This window comes from Amblyraja radiata, chromosome 25, assembly GCF_010909765.2.
Source record: "Amblyraja radiata isolate CabotCenter1 chromosome 25, sAmbRad1.1.pri, whole genome shotgun sequence".
NCBI lineage: Eukaryota > Metazoa > Chordata > Chondrichthyes > Rajiformes > Rajidae > Amblyraja > Amblyraja radiata.
This window is the reverse complement of record NC_045980.1, coordinates 14,882,318-14,898,696: the sequence shown is the minus strand read 5'-3', so window position 1 is coordinate 14,898,696 and position 16,379 is coordinate 14,882,318. Positions and strand designations below refer to the sequence as shown.

The window sequence follows — 16,379 nt, the reverse complement described above, 5'->3', positions numbered from 1 at the left end:
TAATGTTTCACCAATCTGTGATAAATGTCTGTCAAGAAGCTACCATAGCGCATTCTTTTGTTTTTTGTACAAAAATCCAAAAATTCTGGTATGGAATATTTGATATTTTTTCAAAATTAATTAAAATAAAACTGGTACCAAAACCAGAATGGATCATTTTTGGAATATCGGAAGGTATCCCTGAATTAAACGTGTATCAGAAGAATTTATTCAATTACGGGCTAATGGGAAAAAAGCTCATACTTAAATTCTGGAAAAATGCGCCCACACCAACAATAAAAATGTGGACATCAAATATGTTTGAAACATTACATCTGGAAGAGATGAGATTCCTCTTAGCAGGTAAAGCAGACCAATTCCAAAAGACGTGGTCTACGTTTATGGACCTATTACAAGCATGAGGTGCAACAGTAATTTAAAAAACAAATAAATAAATAAATGGTATCAGGACCTGGCAATGGGAGGTAAAACAACAAAAACAGACTTGGTTGGTAGTCCCCTTTCTGCGGAGTTTAATGTTATAATAGAGCGATTGTCTCTACTTTCTTTTTCTTTCTTTTCTAGGGTCTACTTTCTTACTTTACTTCCTTCTCTAACTTCTTTTCTAAGGGGCTTTCTTTTCCCAACACTCTCTTGCACTTCACGACTCTTGCGCACTTTCTTTACTTTCCTTACTTCTATCTTTTTCTTAAAGCTCAAAAAAATGAAGCGGTACAAAAAATGTATTAAGATATATGTGTTGTGTATTATTGTAATTTACCGTACTTCTAATAAAAAGAATTAAAAAAAAAAAAAAAAATTAAAATTAAACAAGTTGAAGGTGAAAAATGTACTAAATAACAATGAGAACAGTATTTCAAGTTCTCGTCTTTTTGTGTAGTTTTTTTGGTTGGAGCAAGGAAGGAAACAAGTTTTTAATTGTCTTTCGTACTTTTTCAATCAAAATATTCAAACTGATTTTTTTCTAAACATAGGTGTTAAGAACTGTCAAGTTCTTGGGGATACAATATTTATCCTGGATGACACCGTAAGTTTAATTGACTACTAAACAAAATTAAATATTTATTGATTTACATTTTTTTTTAAATCCTGTCTGTTAAATTCTAATTCTTTGTTTCAGTATTCCCTCAGTATGTGGGATGCCCATGCCCTTGTCATGGTCTGGTCCTGGCCCTCGGTTCAAATACAAGATTTTTTGGTGACTGCAGAGGGCCATTCTGCTGCCATTACCAAGTACGATATTAAAACAATGTGGTGGTGTAGTAATGTTGGCTTATATTAGTGATTTTAGACTTTTCAATTCAGTTAATCAATTTTGTCACGTTAAATAATTTTTCTTTTTCTCCAGTATGTAGCAGATAATTTGGACTATTAGAAGAAACGTAAACAGTCTGGTTACTCCTGTTGATATAAATCTCACTCTGTTTTGCTATCATAGAAACATAGAAACATAGAAATTAGGTGCAGGAGTAGGCCATTCGGCCCTTCGAGCCTGCACCGCCATTCAATATGATCATGGCTGATCATCCAACTCAGTATCCCGTACCTGCCTTCTCTCCATACCCTCTGATCCCCTTAGCCACAAGGGCCACATCTAACTCCCTCTTAAATATAGCCAATGAACTGGCCTCGACTACCCTCTGTGGCAGGGAGTTCCAGAGATTCACCACTCTCTGTGTGAAAAAAGTTCTTCTCATCTCGGTTTTAAAGGATTTCCCCCTTATCCTTAAGCTGTGACCCCTTGTCCTGGACTTCCCCAACATCGGGAGCAATCTTCCTGCATCTAGCCTGTCCAACCCCTTAATTTTGTAAGTTTCTATAAGATCCCCTCTCAATCTCCTAAATTCTAGAGAGTATAAACCAAGTCTATCCAGTCTTTCTTCATAAGACAGTCCTGACATCCCAGGAATCAGTCTGGTGAACCTTCTCTGCACTCCCTCTATGGCAATAATGTCCTTCCTCAGATTTGGAGACCAAAACTGTACGCAATACTCCAGCTGTGGTCTCACCAAGACCCTGTACAACTGCAGTAGAACCTCCCTGCTCCTATACTCAAATCCTTTTGCTATGAAAGCTAACATACCATTCGCTTTCTTCACTGCCTGCTGCACCTGCATGCCCACTTTCAATGACTGGTGTACCATGACACCCAGGTCTCGCTGCATCTCCCCTTTTCCTAGTCGGCCACCATTTAGATAATAGTCTGCTTTCCTGTTTTTGCCACCAAAATGGATAACCTCACATTTATCCACATTATACTGCATCTGCCAAACATTTGCCCACTCACCCAGCCTATCCAAGTCACCTTGCAGTCTCCTAGCATCCTCCTCACAGCTAACACTGCCCCCCAGCTTAGTGTCATCCGCAAACTTGGAGATATTGCCTTCAATTCCCTCATCCAGATCATTAATATATATTGTAAATAGCTGGGGTCCCAGCACTGAGCCTTGCGGTACCCCACTAGTCACTGCCTGCCATTGTGAAAAGGACCCGTTTACTCCTACTCTTTGCTTCCTGTTTGCCAGCCAGTTCTCTATCCACATCAATACTGAACCCCCAATGCCGTGTGCTTTAAGTTTGTAAACTAATCTCTTATGTGGGACCTTGTCGAAAGCCTTCTGGAAGTCCAGATACACCACATCCACTGGTTCTCCCCTATCCACGCTACTAGTTACATCCTCGAAAAATTCTATAAGATTCGTCAGACATGATTTACCTTTTGTAAATCCATGCTGACTTTGTCCAATGATTTCACCACTTTCCAAATGTGCTGCTATCCCATCTTTAATAACTGACTCTAGCAGTTTCCCCACTACCGATGTTAGACTGTAATTCGGTAATTCCCCGTTTTCTCTCTCCCTCCCTTCTTAAAAAGTGGGGTTACGTTTGCTACCCGCCAATCCTCAGGAACTACTCCAGAATCTAAAGAGTTTTGAAAGATTATTACTAATGCATCCACTATTTCTGGAGCTACTTCCTTAAGTACTCTGGGATGCAGCCTATCTGGCCCTGGGGATTTATCGGCCTTTAATCCATTCAATTTACCCAACACCACTTCCCGGCTAACCTGGATTTCACTCAATTCCTCCAACTCCTTTGACCCGCGGTCCCCTGCTATTTCCGGCAGATTATTTATGTCTTCCTTAGTGAAGACGGAACCAAAGTAGTTATTCAATTGGTCCGCCATATCCTTGTTCCCCATGATCAACTCACCCGTTTCTGACTGCAAGGGACCTACATTTGTTTTAACTAATCTCTTTCTTTTCACATATCGATAAAGACTTTTGCAGTCAGTTTTTATGTTCCCTGCCAGTTTTCTTTCATAATCTATTTTTCCTTTCCTAATTAAGCCCTTTGTCCTCCTCTGCTGGTCTCTGAATTTCTCCCAGTCCTCCGGTATGCTGCTTTTTCTGGCTAATTTGTACGCATCATCCTTCGCTTTGATACTATCCCTGATTTCCCTTGTTATCCACGGATGCACTACCTTCCCTGATTTATTCTTTTGCCAAACTGGGATGAACAATTTTTGTAGTTCATCCATGCAGTCTTTAAATGTCTTCCATTGCATATCCACCGTCAACCCTTTTAGAATTAATTGCCAGTCAATCTTGGCCAATTCACGTCTCATACCCTCAAAGTTACCTTTCTTTAAGTTCAGAACCATTGTTTCTGAATTAACAATGTCACTCTCCATCCTAATGAAGAACTCAACCATATTATGGTCACTCTTGCCCAAGGGGGCACGTACAACAAGACTGCTAACTAACCCTTCCTCATTACTCAATACCCAGTCTAAAATAGCCTGCTCTCTCGTTGGTTCCTCTACATGTTGATTTAGATAACTATCCCGCATACATTCCAAAAAATCCTCTTCCTCAGCACCCCTGCCAATTTGATTCACCCAATCTATATGTAGATTGAAGTCACCCATTATAACGGTTTTGCCTTTGTCGCACGCATTTCTAATTTCCTGTTTGATACCATCTCCAACTTCACTACTACTGTTAGGTGGCCTGTACACAACACCCACCAGCGTTTTCTGCCCCTTAGTGTTTCGCAGCTCTACCCATACCGATTCCACATCCTGCAAACTAATGTACTTCCTTTCCATTGCGTTAATCTCCTCTCTAATCAGCAACGCTACCCCACCTCCTTTTCCTTTCTCTCTATCCCTCCTGAATATTGAATATCCCTGGATGTTCAGCTCCCAGCCTTGGTCACCCTGGAGCCATGTCTCCGTGATCCCAACTATATCATAGTCATTAATAGCTATCTGCACATTCAACTCATCCACCTTATTACGAATGCTCCTTGCATTGAGACACAAAGCCTTCAGGCTTGTTTTTACAACACTCTTACCCCTTATACAATTTTGTTGAAAAGTGGCCCTTTTTGATTTTTGCCCTGGATTTTCCGGCCTGCCACTTTTACTTTTCACCTTGCTACCTATTGCTTCTACCCTCATTTTACACCCCTCTGTCTCTACGCTCACACATTTAAGAAACCCTTTCCCTTTAACTCCATCCTCCACTAGTCCATTCGACACCCCACCCCCCTTATTCAGTTTAAAACCACCCGTGTAGCAGTGGCAAACCTGCCTGCCAGAATGCTGGTCCCACACCTGTTAAGATGCAATCCGTCCCTTTTGTACAGTTCCCCCTTACCCCAAAACAGATCCCAGTGATCTAAGAATCTAAATCCCTGCCCCGTGCACCAGTTCCTCAGCCACACGTTCAGGTCCCGTATCTCCCTGTACCTGCTCTCGCCAGCACGAGGAACTGGAAGCAAACCGGAGATAACAACCCTGGAGGTCCTGCTTTTCAGCATTTTTCCGAGCTCTCTAAAGTCACGCTGCAGAATATTCATCCCCTTCTTTCCGACATCGTTTGTGCCGACATGCACTACCACTTCCGGATGTTCACCTTCGCCCTTGAGGATTTTCTGCACTCTGTCCGTGACATCCTGGATCCTGGCACCAGGAAGGCAGCACACCATCCTCGTTGCCGCAGAAACCACTGTCCGTACCTCTCACAATGGAGTCTCCCACTACAATGGCGTTGCCTGCCTTAGGCCTTTTTTGTTTTGGCTCAACAGCCCTATTCGCATCACAAGCCAGTCCGCCGCCCAGTGTAAACACCTCTTCTGTCCCGACAGCTTCTAAGTGGGTGAACCTGTTCACAAGAGGTACAACACCCGGGGACGTTGGCATTCCATGCTTCCCTCCCGTTCTCACTGTCTCCCACCTTCTCTCTTCCAGTACCTTAGGTGTAACTATCAAATTGAAGCAGTTTGTAAGAAAATATTTACTGCAGTTACTGAGTTTCCATGAAATAAGGATTGAATTTAGCTAGTTTCACTGGAGGTTTTAAGTGAGAGTTGAAAAGGAATAGTGCACACTATTGCAGACATGTAATCTTCATGAAATGCTACCCATGGATTTTTAAAAGTATAGAAAATAGATGGTGCAGATTGTCAATGCCACCAAATCATGCATGTTGCTTACATTACTGTGAACATCATTCTTGTCCATTTCCATCTAACTTTGTCAGCAAAACCTCTATTGATACTAAGCAGTATATCTGCTGATTCACTTTGTGCAATTTTATAGGGTGTGTGTGTGTGTGATATTCTTTGCGTTCAGTCTCCTGTAAAATTCTATTCCTTTATATCTATTATTAGATGTATCATCAGTCATGTAGACCTCAAGGTCTGCAATTCCTTACCTACATCCTTCCATCTTCCTCTGCGTTTAAAAAGTACACTTTCTCCAAGCAAGTAGTTATTTCTCCTAGTGCCTCCATGTACCTCAGCATTTGTTCTGCATGCCTCTGATGTGCTTTGGGATATTTCTTCAGCATTAAATGTGTTGTTAATAAATGTAAGTAGTTATTGATACAGAATTTTATTTAATTTTAATATTATCTCTTCATAGGCAAGGGATAGCTAACTTGAAACTTGTGGCTTTGACAGTCCCAGTGAACAAAGAGGTAACATTTTATGTAGTTCCCCAATGTTTTCAACTGATGCTTGGTTGTTGCCCATTGTATCCTTATAAACATCAATCCAAATTTAATCTTTTTGAGTTTTAAGTTTTACTTTGAAAGACATAGTAATTAAATCAGTGGTAACTTCAGCAAAGTTCTAGTGTTTTGTTCCCAAAATTGAAGTCAAATATGTGTGATTATTTACAGATGAGAAACCTTGTGGTTTACTCATTACCTACAATGAAACTACTGTACTCTTTGGAAGTGGCAAATGTTTCGGCTCTGGTTCAAACAGATGTTGGTCAGGTAAGGGAAGCTCAGGAATATATATCCTCAGCAATTTGAAACTACACTTTGAAGTAAGTAAGTCACTAAGAATTATTGTAACTTCACAATTACAAGTAAGAACTATTTGTTTTCTGTCTACGAATGAATGATTATATAATGGATTTGTTTACAATTAATTTATCATGCATTTGAATATACATTGTTGACTGCAAAACAATAAACAATGTCCATTTTATAATTTGTTTATTCATAATTTTATAAACATTTTCTTATTCCCATAATTGCATAATTACAAAATAATATCCAATAAATCATGCGAACGTGGTTTGATTTTTTTTCTCACAATTGTCTCCATGCTCTCCTATTGTTTGGGCGATGCAGGTGAGATATAATCGAGGGGCTTTAGAGAAACTGATCTGTAACTTGCCACTCCATGACTTCATTGGAGTTGACATGATTGTTAGATAAAACAGGTCAAGTTTAAGCTTTCATACTTGATTTGTATTGTACTGTTTTTCATACAGGACTCTATATACATTTTGGAAGGACTTTATGAAAATCAGAAACGGTAGGAAAATATTTACCAGTAGAAATATTCAAAGTCTTTTATATTGCATTTCAATTGTACGTTATAAATTGACTAAGTGTACATGCGTTACAATTTTTGTTTTGTGTTGTTTGTCATTCTTTTAAAGTATTGTCAAAATCAATGAAATACAACCACTTAGTTTAGAGATACAGCCCTTCGGCTGTTTCTCTAAACTATCCTACACATACGAGGGACAATTTGCATTTATATCATGTATACAAACCCAAGCCAATTAACCTACAAACCTGTACGTCTTTGGAGTGTGGGAGGAAATCGAAGATCTTGGAGAAAAGCCACACAGTCATGGGGAGAACGTAAAACTCTGTACAGACAGCACCCGTAGTCGGGATTGAACCCGCGTCTCTGCCGCGTCTTTACATGTAGTTATTTTCTACTTTCAGAAATACTAGTTCATCTGAAGGAGTCATTTCCGCAGTTGCAATGAGATGTTTAACAGAAGCATTGCCAGAAAATAGGTAAGAAATAAACTGATGAAGATATAAAATGTAATTGTCATAAAAATACATTGAACATCAATAATAAAAAACACTTAATAGGAAATTAAACAAACCTTATTGTTGTCTTTTTCTTTGCATCTGTTGAGCACTCATTTATCCCTGTCCAACTTGATCCTTCGCTTTTGACCTTCTTCATTACTTTGTGACCCACCAGATGCTGATGTTGGATCTTGCTCTCCTATCCACTCCTTGCACTACCTACTCTTCCTCCACTCTAGCACCTTTCTCTGTTCCCTTCCCACAACCCCTCCTCTCTTCCCACCTCCCCCCACTATACCTTATTCCACAACGACCAGAGAGCAGGCTTACTTGACCTGGTGATTATACAATGTCTATTTAATGTTGTCATCGTGAAAACACTGTAAGATATCCATGATTACAGAATAGTTGAATATTATATTGACTATTTTGACCACTTCAGCAGCTTTTTTTCCTGAGTGTTTCTGTATGACACACAAGAGATACAGGATATATCTGCTTAACTACAGATGCTGAATTAATTTGTGAGAAAGGTGAGAATTGCTGTTTAGTTTGGATATTAATTGACTGGGAGAAGAAATATGATTTGGCATTTTGTGCAGTAATTTAGGGGGTGCAGTTACTGAGCTAAAACAGTCACCACTGTTGGGCTCGCGGACGAGAATTTTAAAATCTTATACGTTGTTGATGAGATCTAGTTTTCGAATCACTTGTTTTTGTATACTGCTACTCCTGTTTCTTGTGGTCATTGGTGCATTCAATGGAACTGTGTATTGGTGTTGCAGATGGCAATATTCTTTGTCAACCATTTGTCTCCATTTTTTCTTGCATGCTTCTTGTAACTTAAGTTTGTAATTTCTTGCCATTTTCTTTGGCATTTCATTCCTTCAATTTTTTTCAGTATTTTGACCATTTGATAGATTCGCAAATATCATCCAATTGTTATTGCAGAGAACATTTCTGCCTCTTTTTGTTCACTAATCGCCATCTCTTTCTGATTCTTAGCATTTTTGTCCTCAATTTTTACTTATTAAATATTACATCAGCACATAATTTGGTTGATGTCCAACAACAAGCTTTTTCTTTCTCTTGTTTTTGTTAATTAGATTGGTTATGCCATTAACATATTTCATGATCTGTGTCTTTAGACTCAGTCGCCTGCTCTACAAGCATAAATTCGAGGAAGCAGAGAAATTTGCTCTACAGTTTGGTTTGGATGTGGAAGTAAGTTTGTTTGTAGAGATGTGCATTAAAATTTAAAATAACAAATTGGTGAGCAAAGGGTGGAAGGACAGCTGAGCGGTGTGCATTTGAGTAAGTTGCGTGCAGACCTAGCGGTGATGATTATGTGAGAATACAGGGGGTATGGTTAGTACAGTATGTAACGTTTCTTACATTGTTGATCATGAGAAATGGCTGTTGGAACACGTACACTTGATTATCCTGACAAGTAGTTGACAATCTCTGGAGAATCCAAGCTTGTATTCAAGAATTGCAAAAGACATTTGGCCCTTATTGTTTATGCCAAATTTCAAGAACCATTCACAGCCTTAAAAATTAAGCATGGTGTCATTTGTATTAAAAAAAAAAATAGGTACATTTTGTTTGAGAAATAGGGGAAGCACCTAAAAAACTAGGAGTGTTTCTATCTTTGAAATGCCAGGTACATTATTGAGAAATCGTCCCCCTTGTATTATTTTCATTCCTGACAGAACTGTTGCTTCCAAGTAGCTGATAAGTAAATCTTTAACGAAAGTAGTGGCCTTCATTTATTCCTTTGTCAGGCTGTTTTGTGTTGTGAGTAAACAAAGTCTAGCAGCCATATAAGAAATGTAATTTACTAATACATTTGAGCAGTCTGTTTTAATGAACTTTGAATTCTGCTGTAGTGAAAAAATGAGTCAATATATTTCTATTTTATTAAATGCTGAAACTTTCTTTTTCCAGCTTGTGTACAAAGTCAGGCTTAATATAGCTTTGGAGAATCTAGCCTCGCTTTCTTCAGGAAATTCTGATCTATTATGGGAGAACATAGTTGAGGAAGCAAAAGCAGACTTGCGCAAAGTCCAGGTAATTACCTACAATATATAAGTAAAGCTGGTTATATTTTGTATTTTTTCTGATTGTCTAATTTCCCTTTGCATCCCAGGACGATCAATTTGTAGTTCAATACTGTATGGATGTTCCTTGGCCAACTTTCGAAACAACTTTGGAAATGTTAAATTATGCCAAAAAACAGGTGAGTTTTGCACACTGCTTTGTTTAATTTAGCTTCTTGTGTAAAAGTTAGTAACTGGCAGTCTACTGTTTACAGTGTCTAAAGAAAGAAGATAAAAAGTCTCAGTATTTGACTGAGGAGCAAGCTATGTGGTTGATAGAGGTAATTAAAAAAAACTTTTTCATAATTATTGTTTTGTCAAGGAAAATATGAATTGCTCATTTTAACCATTTCATCAAAAATCCCAGATTTTACGAGCAGAAGCAAGGCTCACTACTTTTCATGAGGCATTTGGACCCAAGATGTTCAGGTTAGATTTTATTTTTTGGTGTTGCTAAAAAACACTTAACAGAGAAAGGTTTAAAAAGAAAAGAGTAAGCAGATAAATATTCGGCGTTAGAAAAAAAGATCAAACTCTTGGTTGAAGAAGTAGATTTTAAGATGTATTTTGAAAATGAAGTATTTAGGTGGGAGATAAGGGAGCCCGGGGAACATTGAGTTGGGCTGGGAGGAGCTAAAATGTGTGGAAGTTGCATTCCAAAAATTCTTCATTTATCTCAACAAATCTCTCCATGTGGACAAATATTCCTAATTAGAATGATCCATTCTCTTCCCATACCTTTTTATCATTATCCAGTTTCACAATCAAAAATTGTTGAGCAGGTTGCTGCAACAAGGCAAGTTGGATTGTAAAACATACCAGCGGCAGTCTAGGGAAATAGCTGGTGGGTGATTTGGAGAAGTGTCATTGAAATTGACCTTGATAGGGAAGAGTAAGGACTGACATTGGATGGAAGGATAGTTTGCTTGATTGGTACATCTCCTGTCATCCTATATGGTCAGTCTTTCCATTTCTTTGCACTCCACCGACCGCTGTGTTGTTATGCAAAATACGCTTCAACAAATCGCCAAACCACTTTTTCCACATCCATGCCATCTGGCGCTGGGAAGATCAGAGTACACAAACAACTACAGGCTATAAGCTCCCCTCCATGTCACACCATCCTGACTTGGAAATATATCATAATTTCTTCAAAGTCAATCCAATGTCATCCTTGTGGGAGGTTCTTCATAGCACCTGTAATTTTTCATGAAGGGCAGTGAAGGAAAGGCATTGAATTCTGTTTTTTCCAGCAAAGCCCAAATATCTTGAATAACTTTTTTAAATAAAAAGTTCTCCCCTTTTGTCTCATACTGGTAAAAATGAAAACAAGTTCTGAAATAAACCTGCATATATTTATACTGAGGACACATTCCAAGTTATGGCTGTATCAAGCATTAAACATGGGTTTAGTGAGTCTTGACTTTGTGTAGTCCCTGCTTTAAGTTTTTTAGCTATGTGTAACATGACTAATATTTCATTTATTTTGCAGTGGTATGGTTTGGATCAAGTTTGTAAACAATGAAGACCTTTTTAATGATGTACTGTTGCAGCTGCAAGAAGGAAATCAGAAATGTGCAGAGTATATTTGGTTGAGACACCAGGTGAAAGATTTGTTCAGCATCATGAATTATTTTCCCATCTTTTCATTATAATACTAAATAGATTAGTGTTAGTGCCAGTTTTGGGGAATCAACATTCCACAACTTAATACCTCACAACATTTAAGTTTGATATACAGCCACACAAATGTCCTGACTTTCTCTTTTGCTTCCTGCAAGGTTGTTTGAAGTGCTTATTGATTAGAAACATTATCTGTATCTCCAGGGAAACCTTGAGTGCAGGATGGTACCAAGCCTGGCTCTATGCTGCTGATCCAGTTATGGGAAATGAAATGGTTATTTTACTGCATCAGAAACCCAGAGAATACGAGTTCAAACGCTGAATTGAACTTGTTTTCCTGCCTTAATAAAATCTGGAAGTGGAAAACTGGTACCTTGAAATCTGACCATGAAGTTTTTGACCTGTTGATAAAAATTCATCTGGTATCAATGTCCTTCAGGATGGTGTTTAGTTTTAGTACAGATATGACTACAGATACTCCATCTTATTGTTGTGACCGCAGCTATTTACAATATACATCAATGATTTAGATGAAGGGATTCAAAATAACATTAGCAAATTTGCAGATGACACAAAATTGTGTGGCAGTGTGAACTGAGGAGGATGCTATGAGGATGCAGGGTGACTTGGACAGGTTGGGTGAGTGGGCAGATGCAGTTTAATGTGGATAAATGTGAGGTTATCCACTTTGGTAGCAAAAACAAGGCAGATTATTATCTAAATGGTGTCAAGTTGGGAAAAGGGGAAGCACAATGGGATCTGGGGGTCCTTGTTCATCAGTCAATGAAAGTAAGCATGCAGGTACAGCAGGCAGTGAAGAAAACGAATGGCATGTTGGCCCTCATAACAAGAGGAGTTGAGTATAGGAGCAAAGAGGCCCTTCTGCAGTTGTACAGGGCCATAGTGAGACCATACCTGGAGTATTGTGTGCAGTTTTGGTCCCCTAATTTGAGGAGGGCATTCTTGCTATTGAGGGAGGGCAGCGTAGGTTTACAAGGTTAATTTCCGGGATGGTGGGACTGTCATATGCGGAGAGAATGGAGCGGCTGGGCTTCTATACTTTGGAGTTTAGAAGAATGGGAGGGGATCTTATTGAAACATGTAAGATTATTAAGGGTTTGGACAAGCTAGAGGCAGGAAACATGTTCCCGATGTTGGGCGTGTCCAGAACCAGGGGCCACAGTTTAAGAATAAGGGGTAAGCCATTTAGAACGGAGATGAGGAAACACATTTTCACACAGAGTTGTGCGTCTGTGGAATTCTCTGCCTCAGAGGGTGGTGGAGGCTGGTTCTCTGGATACTTTCAAGAGAGAGCTAGATAGGGCTCTTAAAGATAGCGGAGTCAGGGGATACAAGGAGAAGGCAGGAAAGGGGTACTGATCGGGGATGATCTGCCATGATCACATTGAATGGCAGTGCTGGCTCGAAGGGCCGAATGGCCTACTCCTGCACCTATTGTCTAATATTTGATTTTGCAACCAGATTTGGAAACATAACCTGACTATATCAGACATTGCACATGTAATTGTAGCACGTTAGTTTTATTCTTCAGTTATGTGTTATGCTTTGACAGCATGATTATTTAAAGTGGGAAATTTCAGACCTTGCTTCACACTGTTGCTGCTTTTAGCACAAAATGCCGTTGGGCTGATGTCTTGTTGATTATTTACCATTGTAATTAATTCAGCTAACCGTAGTGCCTGCTTCATTTTCTATACAATGTTGCTGGCATTTCAATGTAGCCAGGTTTCTCACTGATGTTTCACATCTATTTTACAGACCACTAATAAGCAGTAAGCAAGTGAGCATAAAATATGCAGTTAGTTTCAAATAGCACGTGATTAATCGAGCAGTTTGGAGGTTATGTGGAGCTTCGCAGTTGTTGAATGAATAGTAATTTTTTTTGTTCTTGTGATCAATTTTCATTCTCAGGTGGAGTTTGAAAGCAAATTTGATTTAAAAAGACTTCAGAGTTTGCTTGATTCTATTCCGGCAACCATGCCTTCAGGGGAACTGTGCCTCTGGCTTGGAAACGTCATCATACCGTTTATTTTAAGGATTGTTCCTGAAGGCAAGGTAATAATGTTTGATAACGGAGTTGTTAAAGAATTTTAGTTTTCTTTTTCTGTTGGTCTTTGCAAAATCCTTTTTTGTTTGAATTTTTGTAGAAACTTCTGATAAAATGGTTGGAGAACAAAGCCCGCAGTCTTGAGCTGACTGAGAAGGTAATGAGTCCGAAAGTTTAGATCAATTAGATTATTATACTTCTGAGAATGAGCTGGATTTGTTGTGATGTTGGTGATGTTAATGGGCTGTCATATTGATTTCTCAAAACTACTGAATATAAAAGATCAAATTATTTTCCCAAGCTGCTGAAAGTGATTTGTTAAAAAGGCAAATGCTAAGGCTGCTATCTTAAACAAAAAATAGGAAGCAATAAAAGCTATTTGTTCTATTTTATACAAAAGTAAAAAGGCTGAAATAATCGGGCCTGCTAATAACTCCTTTCTTTTGCATACAACTACAATGCCCAATCTCATCGATTTGTCATATTTTTCCAATGTGCAGAAAAAGATGGGGTGGAATAAGCGAGTTCGGTATTTTAACTGCGCATGCCCAGGTCATAGGTCATTCGGGATAAATATTCTCGCCAGCTGAGCTACTGTGTGTGTACGGACCTGCGTATTCATTTCAATGAGATTTATAAATAAATGTATCCTTCAAATATGTCAGCAGTAGGCCACAGTGTACTACAGGCTGCACAATCCACAATTGTATCTATTTAAATTATTGACAATACAGCACCAGCCTTGAAAAAGCGAACCTGTCAATTATCAAATCCCTGGCATCCCTGCAAAGCCCGAGTCACAGCCATTCAAATTCAATTTTAATTTACACAAATTACAAGTTGTATGGTCAACCAATTTGAGACAGTCCTTACATTCCTATTTCAACAAACTTCCGGGATTGAAGGAAACGAGGAGAATGTGAGAATGGGGGGTAGGTTGGAAAGTTCAGATTGGATTCGAACAGGCTGGTGAAACTTTCGAGTTGGGTTGGCTTAAATAAAGATGCTGTCGCTTTAACCTCTGGGGTTGGTTCCAGTCTGCTAGGGCACACAGTTGTGAGCCGGGTCCTTGTGACCGAGCGGTGATAATTATGAGAATTTGCAGCCATTTAAACCGCAGCCAAACTAGAGGCTTCACTCAGGAGTGGGTCGCAGCTCCCCAGCTGACAGGACCTGTTCTCGCTCTCTTTGAAGGAGACGCTGCCAGCCCCAACGAGTGAGCAAATGCGGATCCAACCCGTAATATGAGTGGGAACATTTCCTCAGTCAGACTTTGTCGACAATTAGGGTGGGGGATCTGGGAGAGAGAGAACTGGCGATGCTGCACAGATGGAACAGTTTAATAACGACCCATTAAAATCTGCCCTTCGTCCACTTAGCAGCCTGGGCTGATCTGATCTGACAGCCCTCTCGCTAGCTCGTTGCGTGCTTCATCCTAACGCAGAACCTCCGCAAAACCTTTGGGCTTCGGGTAACATCTGCACAAAGAGCCTTTGCTAACAAGGGCTGGCGAACTGTGCTGGTCAACGTGCACTGGGAGAGATGACTGGGGGGAAACGCACTGCAACCACTGCAAACTTGGAATAGCACAGACCCTCCACTCAATCTATCCAATACTAAAGGGCAGGCATTTCGCAGTTAAATGTATTTTATCGGATTGGCAGCTCCTTCACAGGGCCAACCCTGTGCTCAGTTTTCCTCGGAGATGAATCTTTGCCTTTAACGGTACATTCACACCGCCTGTAGGTAAATCAGCAGCCCACATCACACTGATAGTCGCTGCCTGCCTCAATAATGTATATTTTTACACATAAATTATGAATAAAGATAAGATAATGTTTTAAATGCAAGTAATATTTTCTTATTCCAGTAGCAAACACATTAGGGATAAAATTAAAATAATAAATTCTTTAACTTTTTGAATATCTCACAATTGCAGATTAATGAACTGAACTAGAACTGGGACTGTTTAAGTAGTGTGTGAACAGCAGAACAAGAAAGGAAGCTATTGAGTTGACAGAATTCTAGATCAATTTCTTGGTAGAATAGTTAACAATTTATACACAGTTTATACAGCGTAGCGTTTGCTTTATTTAATCCCGAATGACCTTTGACAAATCCCATGATTCCTTGCGTTTATCGAAATACCGAACTCGCTTATTTGTTCTAACTTAAATTTGTAAGATCTGTTCCCTACAGATTCCATGTCATGAGGATTCTACTTAAACCTAAACTGAATTTTTCATCCCAAATCCTCTTCACCACAATTGTCTATTTCCAGTTCTATCTGGTTTCCCATTCCTAGCGTGTGCTGTCTGCTGCTGAAACCTCGAAACGTGCTTTTATTGCCAGGGTCAACTATTTCAATACTCCGAGCCACCATTTGCTGACTAATCCACCTAGCCTTGACTTCAGTTGAGATTTTTTTCCATCAATCTCCTCCCATTGTCTCATTAACTTGTTTTATCTTTTTTAACATATCACTGAGCCCAACATCATCTCTACTTTTGTTGCTTGAACTCAGGTTTTGATGTATTATTGTTATTGTGAACTTCCTTGGAATGTTTTAATATATTAATGGTCCTCAAGTCCAGGATATAATGTGGGGATTGAATGCAGAAAAGGTTTAGTGGTTTAACATTTATTTGTTACACATTAAGTTTCTAATTTTTCATCTCCTTTTCATTGCTCTTCATTTTAAAGCAAAAGTGTTGTTGCGAATATTGAAATGCATGTTTATTAAATTTATTCCTATTGCATACATTTGCAGGCAAACTGGCCAGAAAATGGATTGCAGATGGCAGAACTGTACTTTGTAGCGAAGAAACCAAATGAACTTGGACTTGTTACGTCTGGACTTTGGATTCCTTTAGTATGACGGTCATTTCTTTTAACTTGGATGAATTTGCAATTGTGAAGACATTTGAAGGCAATTGGAAAGGAGAAGAGGAAAGAATAGGGAGAATTGAGTTCAAGATATTGATGAACTAAGTTAAAATACAATGGAAGTAGTGTAAAAGAAGGATTTAAAAGTGTAAAAGAAAAGTTAGAAGGATTGGTTAGATTTCTGTTAAGGTGAGATATGGCTGTGAGGAAATTTGCAGTTGAGGATGACATTAATGCGAATGGGGAATTAATAACTGCCCTCTATTAGTGCCTTTAAATTTGGTGTAAAAATGTAGAATAAAATAGGCCATGGAATGGTTCCAAAGATTTATCAGTTGAGCATGG

At 39.0% G+C, this 16,379-nt stretch overlaps 1 protein-coding gene across 1 annotated transcript in view; it reads left to right on the top strand.

Annotated features, from left to right (window-relative positions):
• The window catches only part of kntc1 (kinetochore associated 1), a 119,773-nt gene that overhangs the window by 25,979 nt on the left and 77,415 nt on the right, over positions 1-16,379 (top strand). Inside the window, exons 10-24 of the mRNA XM_033043204.1 lie at positions 975-1,027; positions 1,121-1,233; positions 5,933-5,987; positions 6,192-6,290; positions 6,797-6,840; positions 7,263-7,337; positions 8,507-8,582; positions 9,306-9,428; positions 9,508-9,597; positions 9,673-9,738; positions 9,825-9,886; positions 10,950-11,061; positions 13,013-13,156; positions 13,249-13,305; positions 15,919-16,020. Coding sequence (XP_032899095.1) covers positions 975-1,027; positions 1,121-1,233; positions 5,933-5,987; positions 6,192-6,290; positions 6,797-6,840; positions 7,263-7,337; positions 8,507-8,582; positions 9,306-9,428; positions 9,508-9,597; positions 9,673-9,738; positions 9,825-9,886; positions 10,950-11,061; positions 13,013-13,156; positions 13,249-13,305; positions 15,919-16,020 — 1,271 coding nt within the window. The remainder of the gene's footprint in view (positions 1-974; positions 1,028-1,120; positions 1,234-5,932; positions 5,988-6,191; positions 6,291-6,796; positions 6,841-7,262; positions 7,338-8,506; positions 8,583-9,305; positions 9,429-9,507; positions 9,598-9,672; positions 9,739-9,824; positions 9,887-10,949; positions 11,062-13,012; positions 13,157-13,248; positions 13,306-15,918; positions 16,021-16,379) is intronic.